A 15,396-nucleotide genomic window follows, 5' to 3' on the forward strand; every position below is an offset into this window, starting at 1 on the left:
AAGATCCAATAACAATAAATTAATTTTATAATATCAACATCAAAAACAGTGAGAAGATCTGCAATCGTTCTATAAAACTAGGGCTGAAACGATTAATCGTCAGAATAATCACTAACTAAAATTAAACAATATGCAAAACATTCAGGAATTCAAAGTTTATCTGAAATGTCTGTCAGCTGATTTTACCTGCTGTGGATTTAAGGCGCCACGTTTCCATCACTGATGGTGGTCAGCCATTTTGTTAGCATCCTCTGGAGCGTTTACCTTCTAAGTTGAAGTTGTTGATGGGAAAGATCAACCTTGTTGGTTTCCATAGCAACCACCAAGCCTATCAGATCTCTTTCTGATGCTCATCTGTCATCAGAAAGAAACTCCAGTTTCCTCTCCATGTCGCTCTTCTCATCTTCTTCTGTTGAAAAGAGACAAACAAACCTCCTCTATTTATCTGTTGTCCTGTTAATAATTCAGAAACACGACATAAAGGATGTTTACGTAGCAGCTCCATTTAATAAATACTCGTATTTATACATCTGAAGGTTTCACCACAGCTTTTCATTTCATTTCATTTGTCCAGGAAATAAATTCATTGCGATTATAAATCTCTTTTCCAAGGATGTCTTGAGCAAGATAATAGCACAAGATGCAAAAAGTGATTATACAAACACTAACAATGTTATCAAATTACAGTAACTGCACAGTAATAAGCCATAAACAGGCACAAGATGCGACTAAAACCTGAATCTGAGGTGAAAACTCTTTGGAAGATTAGATTGGGTGTAACATTTCTCTCCTTATAATAATGATAGTTTAGAAATAACCCCTTAAAGCTCCTCCTCCTCTTGTTTATTGTCCTGACTACAAACTGCCCATAACGCTTCATCGAGATGCTAACACTGATGATAATCTAACAAATCAATGCATTTGATCACCAATTTCTGGAAGCTACTTCCCATTTTTAATCCCAGAGAGAATTTATTTCATTTTCCACTTGACTTTATTGACATTAACAGTGGTATGCTAACAGTGGAGCTAATTTTTAGCTTAGCATTTTTGCTAACTTTGAAAACATTTAGTGCACTTGGCTTCCCATAAATACAATTTTCCAAAGCTCTAATTTACTTGGCTGTTTTTTAAGATTTCAGTTGAATAAAGTTCAACGTCTGTGTTAAAGTTTATTTGGTTGTTGAATCTTAAGAAATAGTTAAATGTTTATGTTCAGGCTCTTATTTTGAAGAGAGGGAGGCAGTTCAGTTTTCTCTCATTGCATTCGCTCTTTTTTATTCAAAGAAACTTTATTGAACATATGGCTAGTAAACAACAAATGAATGAGGTTTACAGAAAAATTAAACACCTGAGCAAAAAACACAGGGATAGTAATTAAAGAGATACATGCCGAAATTCACATATGTGAATCGTTTTGAGAGCCTTTTAGTTTGTACTCTTGACAAACTAAAACTAATAAATGACGTTTATTCTGTAGGTTTGGTTTACCCAGAATGCCTTGCCAGCTCTGCAGTAAACGGTATAAAATCTTCTGGTATTTTACCAAAACTCTCCAGTCAATTAGGCAGAATCACTTCCTGAAGAGCAAACTGTGTGTAATAACAAACCTGACCCAGAGGAGGTGATGCATTATGTTGTAGCACATGGTATTTAGCATTAGCTTCTGCTAAATACCATATTGCAATAGTGCTTTAGCGTTAGCATAGCTAATGTTTATGATTAGTGGCTTAGGGTTAGCAAACCACCGGAGTGCTTGCCATTAAAAAAGAAGGAATGGCTAAAATTTATCTCAAAATTCACTTTATGCTGTAAAAAGAAACATTTTCAGGTTAAAATGGGATTTTTTTTTTTTAGCTATTTTCTCCTTTGCTCCTCACATCTGGGTGGATTCAGTAACCAGAGCTCTAAATGTTTTTTTCTGTTTGGGGCCTCACTGGAAAAATTACACAGATATTGGCACAATGTGACAAACCCAACTATCTGTTTAGTTTGAATTTACTCTCAGATGAAGTCAAGACTCAAAGATTCACATGAAAATTATTTCCACAGGCAGTTTCTCCTGGTTTAGTTGCATTTTAAGGACTTGTCTCTGGTGTAGACTAGGATTAAGAAGAAAAGGAAAGACTTGGTAATTGATGTTCAGGTATTCCAGCAGCAGTGGATGTGAAGTTAAATCTCAACCAAAAATAAATCCTTAAATCTATGAGAAACCCTTCCTCTCTGGACATGACCTCATTTATGTGTGACTGACAGATCGAGGCAAAGGAAACAGTCCTGAGGCCTGAATCCAAAGTTGAGATTTTCTTGGAAATCAAGGCTCCAGATCTTAACTTCTTGTTAGAAATAGCATAAGACCTTGAAAGTCGACGCATCTTGTACAATGACAGCTCTGTCGTTTGTTTTCACAGCTATTATTATTATTATAAAAAGCCTTGCTAACCACTCAAGATATGAGAAAAATACTACAAAGACGATGTTATTGTGGAGCATATTTAAAGAGTGTTAAGCCTGAAGGGATTTGCTTCGTTTGACTCAGAGAAGCTGTTGGAGGAAACATGCAAAGAAACTGTAAAATTGATTATCAGGATGAATCTAAACTCGGTTAATAATCTGCCGGGTTATGGGTGTGGACCTCTTGAGTTACAGACGCCGAAGGGAACTTTTCACACGCATGGCTTCATTTTCACTTTGACAAACACCTTCGGCTCGCTGCTGACAGGTGTGTGATGTTAATTATGTGGAACGCGCTCAGTTGGCTCCACAGGTGGATTCTTGTTTGGAAACAGAAGCAGCACAACAACGGCTGGTGAAACCATCAACCGTATAGGGACTAATACTGAAACACAGAGGAGTTTCTACATTTCCTTATGTTTATATTCAACTTATTAAAGGTAAAATCAACTTTTTTATCTTTACATCATGTTATAATGTTATTCCCTCATCAAAAACGGAATATTTGCTGGAGGTTTGCAATGTTTTATGCATGTTTGAGAAATCCTTGAATCTCCATGGCAACCATTCAGCTGTCCAAAACGTCTGGGTGAGTCTAGCCCCTCCTTCCAGGATTAAGCTCCTCCCCCACTCAGATCCTTCAGACTAGCCAGCAACAATTAGCATCTGCTGCGCTCATTATAGGAGCTACTTCTCAGAGCAGTCGGGGATTGAAGCTGTTAGGAGTTTCTAACTCAACTAGAATAAAATAGAAATATCCTTTATTGTCCTAAATTGGGTAATAAACAAGCAAAAGTGGCAGGCAACACAGCCTGGATAGATATAAAAACTATTGTCAGGTCTTTAATGTGTTAATTCTGATTAATTACATAGATTTCATTGCAATTTAAAGTTTGTTTGTTTTTTACATGCAAACATTCCTGCCAGAACCTTCGTAGTTGCTCTTTTCTTGTACGCCTATAAAATCTGATGCACAAGCTACATCTGCTAGCAACAGCCACTTCTTTTGGCCCACTGGGGGTTCATTTCTGCTCCTAAATCCGATCTGATTGGACGCAGGAAAAGACTTTTGTTGTGTTGTAGTGTAGTAAAAGGTGTTAGCATATCATGTCACTGCTAATCATGTAGCAGCTAGCTAGTTCCATAGATGATTGGTTCCTGAAACAGCCTAAAGCTGGATGGCTAGAAAATAACTTTGCTCCAATCTAATGGTTGGATAATCTGAATTACAGATTAAGAACTATAAATAAATTAGTTGCTGAGCTTTTATGTCTTTTTATCCAATAACTTAGCAGAAACAACTGTTTTCGAATTGAAAATGTTGCTCATTTTGATATATAGTTTTCAATTAAATTGCGATTAATTACATATCCTTCGATTAACTCGATAACATTTTTACTCACCACTAATAACAAAATGAACAACATAATGGACAGTAAGGACAAAATATCAAGGTAAATACATTTATTAGAAAACAGAATACTAATATGTAGTTAAATTTAAAACATTTACAAAATGGGAATTTTTGCCTTTAACTGCAAATTATCTTAAAATTATGAAAAACTGCACAAATAACAGCAGGAATGAAAACTTATTGAGTTTGTTGGGAGCAGTAACAGTGAAAACATCTGGGAGGAAGGATCTGTGTTAATGCTCCTTTGTGCACCTCCTGCACTGGGTCAAAGGTCATCCCAGCACACAGCTGGCCGTCCTGATTTGGTACAAAGCTGGACTGTCTTCTCATCATGCTGGAAAATAAAGAAATAAAGTTTGACGTCTTTAATGTTTTGCTAAAAAACAAACTGTCCCATCAATACACATTCAGTCCTGGTGGGAAACTAAAACACTTGGTGGAACTGAACTGACGACCTTCTGACCTCCAGTTAATCAACCAGGTCAAAACCTGGATACATTTGATGAAGTCCACTTTCATCCCGCCTCCGTCTGTAATGTAGCCTAGATTCACGACTATCATCTCAGTATAGTTCTTCCCTTTGCCATTGGCTATTGCACTAATTTCTCAGAACAACCGGCTGTCGCTCAAGATAGGAGCGCCCTACAAACCCTGTTCCAAACTAAAACAGTTAAAGTGTAACTCCAGCTAACGTCTGTAGAGATGGATTCAAACTGAAGCACCTTCATATGAAGAAACAAACAACTTTCTTCTGTCAGTCAAAAACTTTTGATTTTCTCTCTGGGTTTGGTTTCAAAGTTGTGCCAAGCAAACAGGAAAGTTTTTATCACAAGAAAACTGATCAACTTTTATTTCACTTTTTACTGACAGAGTTTTGTGCAAATTTGCAATGGAATCGTAATTGGAAGAAAATTACTTTTTACTGAACCACCGATAAATTTCCTGGTTGTTTGGAGGATTTTTTAATCTGATTGCCTTTTTTTAAATGTTCTCATCAGACCTAAATTTGAGTTATGTAACCAGCCATTCTGAGCCGACCTTCAGCCTGGTTGAGTGTTAGTTAGACCTCATTCAGACCAGCCTGGTTGAGTGTTAGTTAGACCTCATTCAGACCAGCCTGGTTGAGTGTTAGTTAGACCTCATTCAGACCAGCCCTTCGGCTGTTCTGTTTTGCAGTCGGTCAGGTTGGGTGGCTGACATTGCAGACTTCGTGCCGTCTGTCCTTCTCATTAAAACAAACTGTTCTCAGTTAGAAAGGACCTGATTGGATCAGAGTGCATCTAGTTGGCTCAGTTGATGTGAAAGTTGCTGATGCACTGAGCCTCACACATTGCACCAATGTGAACATCTGTCCCTATATAATTACTTCAGAGCATATGCCCATGAATGCACACACTCAGGTACATGAATGTAATTACAGCAGGGTGTGCTGATTCTTTCCTTTACAGGAAAAATCAAGCAAGTGAAGCAGAAACCATATTGTTCCATTTTTCTGGCCATGATTCATATTTACTGACACCAGCAGTGAATATGTGAAGTGAAAAGTGATTCTAAAGTCCAGAAAAAATTTACATTTTTAATGTTTCAGGTGTTGTACAGCATAAAGAATCTACCCAGAGTCGGTTTGTAACATTAAAATGTTGAGTTTTAATGGCTTGATGATGTTTTACATCCTGCTGTTAAACATGTAGCTGTATCATCATTACCTGATGCTAGCCAATAGTGGCTAGCATCGGGTTTAGCTGTCACGTTATCAATATAACTCGCTAAATCTTAAATATATGAAGGAAAAATAGACGCAGTTCTTTGCTACTAATGGTCAAAACTATGATTAGCAGATAAGTTCAGTAAAAAGTTTTAATTAAGAAAGAAAATAACGAGGGAAAGAGATGCTAACTCAGTTATGCTAGCTTGACTTTGACAATCTTAACATGAAGATGTGCTGCAGAATTCAGTGTTTAAAAAAGAAGATAAGGCGACTCACACCAACTCTCATCAGATCATCAGTTTAAATTGGTTTTGTTCAGATGATCAATTATTAATAATCGCAAAATAAACAGCAAACCTGAAAACATTAAACTGTAACGCACTGAACTCATAACTGTGAGAATAAACTCCCAATATTACCATAACAAAAAACATCATAAAGAGAATAAAGCCATAATGTTTTGAGAATAGTCATAATATTAACAGAATAAAGTTATAATATCGCCAATAATGACACATATTAGTAGTATAAGTCATTTTAATATATAAAATAAAAAATTAAGTGCAGAATGTCGAGCATCTTGTAAAGTTTTGCTTTATTATTGGATATTTGAACAATCATTTTAAAGTCCTGCAACTGATAATAATAATATTTGATGCTAAAAGATAAAGTATGTCCTCATTGTGGAAAAGAAACAGACGGACTGAACTTCATAACTACATCAAAGCTTTACTCTCTTTAAAGAAACTTTTTTTCTCATAGTTTACAACTTTCTAATGGTAATATTATGATTTTATTCTCATAATTAAAAGAAAAAAACAATTATCTGGCTCTAATACTTTGTCATAGTTGCACAATTTAAACCTTTAGGTGAAAACCTTTAGTGCCATCACTCCCTGTATTTCCCAGCATGCCTTGCGGTTCTCCGGCAGCAGACAGAGCTTGAAGCGTTTTGCTGTTTGAGGCGTTAAAACGCTCAGATCTCTGTCACAAAGCTCCAGAGCGACGCGTTCAGACGTGTTCGCTCACAGACAGGTATGTGAGCAGAGTAATTAAAATGCCTTTTGGAAGTGAATTCAGATCATTTTCACTCATAATTCCTCAATAACTGACTGATGTCATGGAAACGCTCCAGGATTTTACTCTGATTTCAGCGAGGCGAGCGGTCGACCAGAAACCTCTCAAATGAGCTGTTCACACTGCAAAAACATAAAATATTACCAAGTATTTAGGTTTAGTTTACAGTGTAAATATTTTAAAACACTCGAAACAGGACAAAACCAACTTACAAGTAACTTTTTAGCAAGACGTAGGGGTTTGTTTGAGTCAGTAATTCCTCAATCCGGATTAATAAATACTAAGAAGTGAAATAATCTGCCAGTGGAGCTAGTGTGTTTTCGTCATTATTAAGGATTTATTGACTACAACAAGCTTAGATTTGTTACTTAAAATTTACTTTTGAGTTAGTTTTGTCTTATTTCATGTATGCAAAGTTTTTTCACTATAAACTGAACCAAATAACTTTGTGAAATGTTGTGTTTTTGCAGTGCTGATGGTTGTTCAGAGCGTTAGCGACGCTGAAGTTTCCATTTCCCAGATTCCCACAACGAAGACGCCTGCTTCTTATTTTTGGGAACACACACATAAACAGTTTCAGGATCCAGGGATCAAGTTGTGATGAAGCTTCTCAGCAGCAAATGACACAATCACACAGCGCCGCCGCCGCCGCGTGTGCACTCCAACCTTTCAGCCTTCGCGGCGGGTAACGTACACCAGCCACCGATTCCCGAGACGAGGCCAGCCCCAGGATTTTCAAAATAAATGGATGATTTATTAATACATCAAAGTAATTATGAGGTAAAAAATCAATCAGCAGCTACCCAATCCAGGGTTGAGTGTTATTCCAGAACGTCCTCTCAGGAGACGGTGTCCATTTCAGCAAGTCAGAAATGTAATTAGCCTTTCGCCTGGGGGCTGCAGGCTGCGTTCAGGGCGACCTCAGTAAGCAGGCGTGTCACTGATACCAGACCTCATGTTCAGGCCCACTGCTGCAAATACAAACAAGCCAAAGAACAAAGACAGTTTTTATGCAAAGTCTGGTTTAGCCCATTCACACATTTATTGATAAGTTCAAGAAACAATCAGCTTTAGCATTCCTGAACTGTTCATAAACTCATGTTATGAATGGAAACGTGGAAATCTGAAAAGCCAGAAGATAAACAACATGGCTGACGGCTCACAGGAGACAAATCCAGACTTCGACTGCTTTAAAGGTGCAGAGTTGTCTGCTGCTAAACACCTCATTCAAGAGCCAAACACCAAAATGCAAGAACATAAGAATATGTGGTAAAATGAGAGTAAAAAAGTTAGTTGCGCTAACTCTAATGTAGCAGTCATAAACATGAGTTCTGCTAATGCTAATGCGCTACAACAACACAGTATTTAGCTGGAGCTAATGCCAAATGCTAAATTCAACCATGTTGATTCCCACCAGCAGAACGTAAAAAGGCTTTCAGAACAATTTATATGTGAAGTTTTTTTATGGACTTCTTTAACACAATAAACAGTAAACAGTCTACTGCCACTTCAAAATAAGAGCATGAATAGAACTGTCTAACTTTTTTTTTAAAACAATCAAGGACCAAAACTTCAACACATGTTAAACTTTATTCAACTGAAAATTTACAAAACAGTCAAAAATTATTGTCAAGGTTAGAAAAATGCTATTAGCGAGTTAGCGGAAGTATGTCCTCTGTTTTAAAGTAAATAAAAATGTATTCAAAACAAATGCCATAGAAAACTTGCTAGCATGACTTTAATTTTAACACCGTTGTGTTGTAACTTTTTCATGTTGTTGACTCTACTGGGATGTTAATGGTTAATTTTTCTCCCAGTGCGTCGCAAAGTTCAGGTAGTGACTCATTCATTAAACAACAGAGACTCTCTGCTGATCGATTCTCGTTCTGTTGAGCAAAACCAGAAAAACTGGAAAAAATAAAACATGGAAGCTGCAAACTTCACCTCAGTGTTTGTAAAATGTGCCTGAAACAATAAAACAAAATTAAATATGCAAATGAATCGATAGTTGAGTGTTTGTAGATCCTAACAAGCGGGAAACATCAACAGGAGAGCCGTCAGAGCGAGCACTGCCAAGAAGTTAAGAAATGAAATCAACCTGGAGCTCTGAACAAAAACGGAAAACACACAAACACGCCCAGGAGGCTTTAAAGTGTGAACAGGAAGCTAAAAGCAAAGTGTTTACTCCTAAAAAAACAATCGTTTTAAATATTTCTGACCCAGGAGAGGATAAGCTAAAAGGAAGTGGAGTTTAAATAGAGAAATTATCCAAAATACAAATGCAACTAAAAAAAAGTTGAATTCTTAAAGCTTAAAATGTGAAGTTTTTCCACTTTTAATGTAACATTTAACCTTTACAGTTCAACAGAAAAACAATACTGGTTTTATCACACCTTCATGGTCTTCAAGCTAAGGCGTACAGGACACTATGGACTTTGTTTAACCCTTACCCTGACCAATATCTTTACCAAGCGATTATTTCCTATATAGCATCTCTGGATTTTGCTACAAGATGAGCAAATATTGAGAAAATCCAACTAAAACAAACTAACTTTATTTCAGCTTAATTGGATTCTTTGTATTTAATTACATTGTGATTTCACAATGAATTAATGCTAAAAATAAATCAAAAAAGTTATTAGTTTAAAAAAAGTGACGTCACATGTAGATTTTGTTTGGGTTTTTAGTTAAATTGTACCAAAAAAAGTTTTTTCCACTAAATATTTAATAATTTCTCCACTTATATTCAACACTTTTCACTTTTCTCACCCTTACATTTTATGTTTTGCTTTTTAATTTGCGTTCTTTGTGTGGATTACTTAAATTGTTGCCGACATCTGGTGTGGATTTTGTATGTTGGAAATTATATTTGCTGTGAAAATATAATAATCCTTATTTTACCCGTTTTGTTGCACATTACTGAGATTACTTTAACTTTCTGGCTGCGTCGTTTTAACAGAATTACACCAGGCTCTGGTTTTTACGCAGCTATTTTTACGTCCAAAAGAAAAATAAAAAACCTGTGGTGTGGTTTCACAGGTCAAACTTTTCTTTTAATAAAACAGCTTAAACTCTACAAATCTATGAATATTCGTTGTTTTGATAAAACTTTTCTGCCAGAATTATTTATTTCACCATTTGATCTCCATGCTTTGCGCTACAAATCAGTTGAAAATTGATTTGATTCTCTGAAACAGAAACTTGTAACTGTCTCTGTCCTTCTTCGTCATGTTGACTAAAAACACTACGACTGTTTTTGTTGGTGACTGTTTGGGTTTTGTTCTGGTTCCGTCTGTCTCTGGTCCAAATCCTGAGAGTCGTTCTGGAGACTCATCCTTTCAGCCGAAGCTGAATTTCTGATGACGCTGCTCTGCTTTGTTTACGTTACCTGCAGTTAAATAATCATAAACAAACCTGCAAATGTTTGATGAAATTAGCGTTTCTAGAAAGGCGTGTCTGACAAACTATTGATGAGAAGTAAAAACTATTACTAAGCTTTCATAAAGATGACTGAATCAGAACATCTCTTGATTATAGATAGATAAATCTTTATTGTCATTGTCACAAGGACAACGAAATAGAAAAATCTGAAACAAAGAAAAATATTAAAACCTATATTGGTGTAGAGCTTTAGCATTAGTGGAATTATTGTTTATGATTAGCATTTTATTATTACCTTTTCTTAAATACCATACTGGCATAGCGCTTTAGCATTAGCAGAGCTAACATTGATGATTAGCACTTTAGCATTAGCAGAACTAACATTAACAATTAGCGCTTTAGCATTAGCAGAATTAACATTGATGGTTTGCGCTATAGCATTAGCTTTCCCTAATTGCTATGTTTTTGTAGTGATTTAGCATTAGCATAACTATTGTTTATGATTAGTGCTTTTGGGTTAGCATCACTAACTTTTTTGTTAGTTTAAAGCTAATATTCCCATAAGAGCAAAGTGAATTATTTTTCTCAAAAAAGGGAAGTGAGAGTGAAAAATGTGAGACCCACTAATGTTGTAAACAAGCCAAGAGGAAAGGGTTAGAGAAACAATCCCTCTTCTGTCGGGGTTTTAAAAAGCATAATCTTGTTTTTCTCTTTAAGAAATCGGCTGAGACGTAACACCATGAAGTATAGAAAATAAGCTACAGCTCAGATTTAACAAAGATTGGCAGCTTCTCCTACTTCTATTTTATTACTCAAAATAGAAACACAACAAATTAAGGACTCTGTGGCTTCTGCAGCTATTGATTGAAGCCACTTCACACATTTTGTCACAGTGAAACTGTGACAATTTTGTTTTTCTTCTTCTCTGATTGTATTTACAGATAATATACGGGGTTGAGTGGAAAGCAGCGGCGGCGGCTCAGTTTGCCCAAATGATTCATGGGACAAAGAAAAAACGCTGCAAGCAAAGAGAGCAAGCTTCGTTTGAAATCAGAATTAAACCAGAACAAAGCAACCCTGGTTCTGCTTTCCTCCCGCTCTGTTGGTTAGCCTCGTGTTTCCACTTCCACGCCGCTCTTTAAACCCACTCTGTGGATATTTATTCAGCTTACGCTGCACTTCGGTGAAAGGACTGAAACAAACGGTGGCATGGACTTCATTTACATGGCACTCTCCTTGTGTTCTTGACCTCTAAAGAGCGCTTTACACTACAAACTATACTCACTCACTGATATAACACTTAGCGCTCCTTTACAGGTGGTGCAGCTGGAGAAAAGCTACCTGCAGCTTATTATTTAAAAAAATTAAAAAGCAGAAGTGAGGAATCAAACCCACGACCTTCAGGATGACAGACCATTAAACTTCATTTTCATCTGCAGCTGACCAAAATACAAATCACAATTTAATGTTTCAGAGGCTCTCAGGAAATCACTTGACCGTAGTTTCATAAATGGCCTCCAATTAAGGTCGTTAGCCTTTAGTTAGCGCTGATAAAACTCCGTCTGCTGAAGGAGGACCGGAGGTGTGAAGAACAATGTTGTTTTTGTACCAAGATGGTCCAAAAAGCTGCTAAATATCCACACATTTCTGCAGTGGCAAATATTTTTAATCTACTTCATTATTTGCTCTTCAAATACATTAGCATCAAATAATTATCATCTACATTTTGAACAATTTCTGCCTGGTTAATATGAGGTGAAGCTACACAGTCAAAAATTAACAATAATTATAATTTTTATGAAACAAAAAGATAGTGGTTAAGTTTTCCAAATAACATTTACACAATGTTATTAATCCATTTAGAAATGTTAACACTAAAAATATAATTAATAAACAAAATATTTAGCAAATTATGAATGTTTACCAAGCAAACCAACTTTAGCTTCAAAGTAAATATTTAGTCAGTCAGCTACACATGCTACTAGCTAACATGCTAATCCACTTGCCGATAACCAGAAGTGGGCTGTCAAAATAAAAGCATTGTCTTGCGGCCTCTAAATAAACTCCTGCTGGTGATGAAGAGGTGACATGAGCAACAATTGAAGTAAATCAGAGACACCACCTGGCTTTTATTTTGACAGTCCACTTCCAGTTGTCAGCATGTAAATTTGCATTTTAGCTAAATGTTTAGCTCTGAGCTACATATTTAGTTTGGACCTAAATATATAACATGTTAATTAAATATATAGTCTAAAACTGTGACATTGAAAGAATAAGATGTTGAAATTTATCCTCATTTTTTTTCTCTTAAAACAGAATAAATAAAACAAGTTATTGCTGTAATTTTTGACTTTGTAACTTTACAAACGGTTTGAAAAAAAAAGTTTAATAGCTCAACACAACAAAAGGTACAAGCTTCTTCAGGAGGTTTTTGTGTTGTTTCCTTCAGTGGTTCTTGGTGCAGCGCCCCCACAGGCCAGGAGGGGAACAGGTTTTTCAAAAAGTTTGATTTGTTTGACTCAGTTGAAAGAAAGAGAAGAACCACATCAACTGGAGATGGAACAAATGCTGCCGTTTTGGTTCCCAACCGGTCCGAATCCACTGGACTATCAGGTGTGAAAACGGTCGTAGAATCAGACGTTCTCGTCCAACATCAGTGTTTGACCTCACAAATGTGCTTCTGAAAAATACCTTAGATTTACACCTGAACTTTGTAAAGGGATTCCTAGGAGAGGTAAGGATGTTTTAGCTTTTATTTCAACAACTGGAGATGAAGAGTGGAAGACCTGCTGGTGTTTGTCTGAAAAGCCGTTTCTAAGCGAGGAGAAACCACGAACTAATCCGTAATCAACGAGCAACAAAGAGATTATTTGTTTCCAAACATTTGCAGCTTTTCTCCCCCAGAACACCATGAGGTCATGTTTCTTTCCCAACCGATTTGCTCCAACGGGAGCAAATCGAACACTTGACCTCTTGAACTCCTTCAGATGTGGGACGCGTCCAGATCCACGACAACAACGGCTGATTCCACAATCCGTCCCGGAAATAAAGCCGCAGCCACTGGAGTTATTTCTGGAGCGGTAGAGAGACAGAGGCTCCGTGTTGTTTCAGAGAGGAGCCTGCTGGACAATAACCACGCTGTGTGTGTGTGTGTGTGTGTGTGTGTGTGTGTGTGTGTGTGTGTGTGTGTGTGTGTGTGTGTGTGTGTGTGTGCACACACACATGCCCACATGACTCTGTGTGTGGCAGAAATCAGCAGCACACTGAGCCTTTTATAGCTCCTCTCTGGTTTTATTTTTTATTTCCTTCAGGCTGCAGCCATGACGGAGTTTTAGGACCAGGCTGACAAAATTAAGAAAATTTAAAAATTCAAAGAATAAAGTCATAGTTTACTTTATTCTCCAGATATTGACTGTATTCTTGTATTATTTATACTTTATTTTATTTACTTTAATTTAGCATGTTTTGTATATTTTTCTATTTTTTGACTTTATTCTCCCATTTGTCCGACTTTAGTCTCATAATGTTACGACTCTTACGATTGGCTGAAACAAAGCAGGTATCTGATTGGCTGCAGATCATTCTTTATTTATTTTTTTTAAGTCAAGGAAGTCTGAAAATTCACAAACCTTTGTTCATTTATTTCAAACTGTTGTTTAAAAACAAGTAGGACAAGAGAAAATGTGCATACATAACCAAAAACAAAATATTTACCTTGCCCTTACTTTTCTGTTCAAAAAAGAACAAGAAGTGAACGATTTTCTCAATTTAATGAAATATATTCAGTAATTATCAGAAATGTATAATTAAAGTTTGTAACTCCAGATCTGTTTGCATGTGAATCTTGTTGTTGTCATGATGTGTAGATTTACAGTGAACCCAAATGCAGAGGCAGCTTGTAGACGAAGGTTTAACGACCCAAAGATGATGGAGGACAACAGGGAGCCAGAGCAGAACAAAAACCAGGGACAACTGGGAAGTAACAGGTTTAGATGGGAGGAAACCAGCAAGGAGGAACCGAGAATGAAGTGCTTAAATACTTGGAGGTCGAATGCTGAACAAAGACCTGATGAGCTGACGGTTTCCAGGTGAGGAGAGAGAGAGAGGAAGTGACACAGGGGGCGAGGGAGAGCAGACTTTAATCTGACTAAATAACTAAACACAAGAAACACGATAAAAACTGGAGTGACTAGACACATGAAATTAACGTAACTAGAATCACTAACCAGTGGCGGTCAGGAAGTAAAACTAGTCATGAGAAGTAAAACAGATGCTAACAATTCTGAAATAAAATAAATCTATCCTCTTCAGTTTTCTACAAATTTATGTCCTTTTTGTTCTTTATGGTAAAATCACTGAATTTATGCGTCTCACTACAGAGAGAGGCAGTGTAGTGCTCAGCCTCACCTGTGGGGGCGCTGTGTCACACGCCTGAATGAAGCAGACATATCATCATTATATTTGTTTAATTACACATGTTCTACGTTCCACAGTCTGTGTGGAACATATATTTATATATTTAGTCTTTCTAATTGCCGTGAAAATGCGGCGGCTGAGGCAGAAAGTACCGTGATTCACTGACAGGGGGCACTGCTGAGCCCCGTAGACACAACAAGCAACTGGTGCTCTTCTTCTACGTTTTCAAAAGAATGAAAACTGTGAGGAGTTGAGTTTTCTGTGTGTTTATTTTGGTTTCTGTGACAGTTGAGTCTGCATGTTGTCCCGTCTACCCCCTGATTGATCCCAGCTGTGTCTCGTTCCCCTGATTATCCTCCGTGTATTTCATCCCAGCTGTGTCTCTTGTTCCTCGTCTACCCAGTAGTCAGATGTTATTCTCTGTAGCTGTGTTTCCATCCGCGACCAGTTCTGAGCTCCTAGCCTTCTGCTCACCTGTGCATTATTCCTAAACCATCATTTTCTCTACTGCGTCTCCCTCATTGTTCCACAACCGCAAAACGTGACAAAAACAGTCGAGGAGGGAAAAAAATACAGACGGAACAAAACCATTCAAGGCCACTCTTTTTGTTTGAAAGCAAGAAAAAAGAAGACATAAAAAAACAGAATGACAGGGACATTTATGGACGTCATTTAAAATAAGATCATACAGGATCTTAATCAGAAAAGAGAAGTCAGCCAAAGAAAACAGACACATAATTTTAAAAATGTGACCTTGCTAAATTCTTTTATCTTTATTGCTATGTTGTTAGATGTAGTCAAATTAAAATATGGCTTCTATTTTGGGTTTTGGATTTATATGTGTGACTCTGGTGGCGTCTCATCGCCACTGGTCACTGAAGGAACTGAAGGAAAAACAGAAACAATGCAGAACTAATAGACAGAACCGACAAAATATCCTGACAGT

At 37.0% G+C, this 15,396-nt stretch overlaps 1 protein-coding gene across 1 annotated transcript in view; it reads right to left on the reverse strand.

Annotated features, from left to right (window-relative positions):
- The window catches only part of LOC111609288 (proline-rich extensin-like protein EPR1), a 28,837-nt gene extending 24,636 nt beyond the window's left edge, over positions 1-4,201 (reverse strand). The window contains exon 1 of the mRNA XM_023336653.1: positions 4,121-4,201. Coding sequence (XP_023192421.1) covers positions 4,121-4,201 — 81 coding nt within the window. The remainder of the gene's footprint in view (positions 1-4,120) is intronic.
- Positions 4,202-15,396: the final 11,195 nt, after the last annotated feature.

This window comes from Xiphophorus maculatus, chromosome 7 (genome assembly GCF_002775205.1).
Source record: "Xiphophorus maculatus strain JP 163 A chromosome 7, X_maculatus-5.0-male, whole genome shotgun sequence".
NCBI lineage: Eukaryota > Metazoa > Chordata > Actinopteri > Cyprinodontiformes > Poeciliidae > Xiphophorus > Xiphophorus maculatus.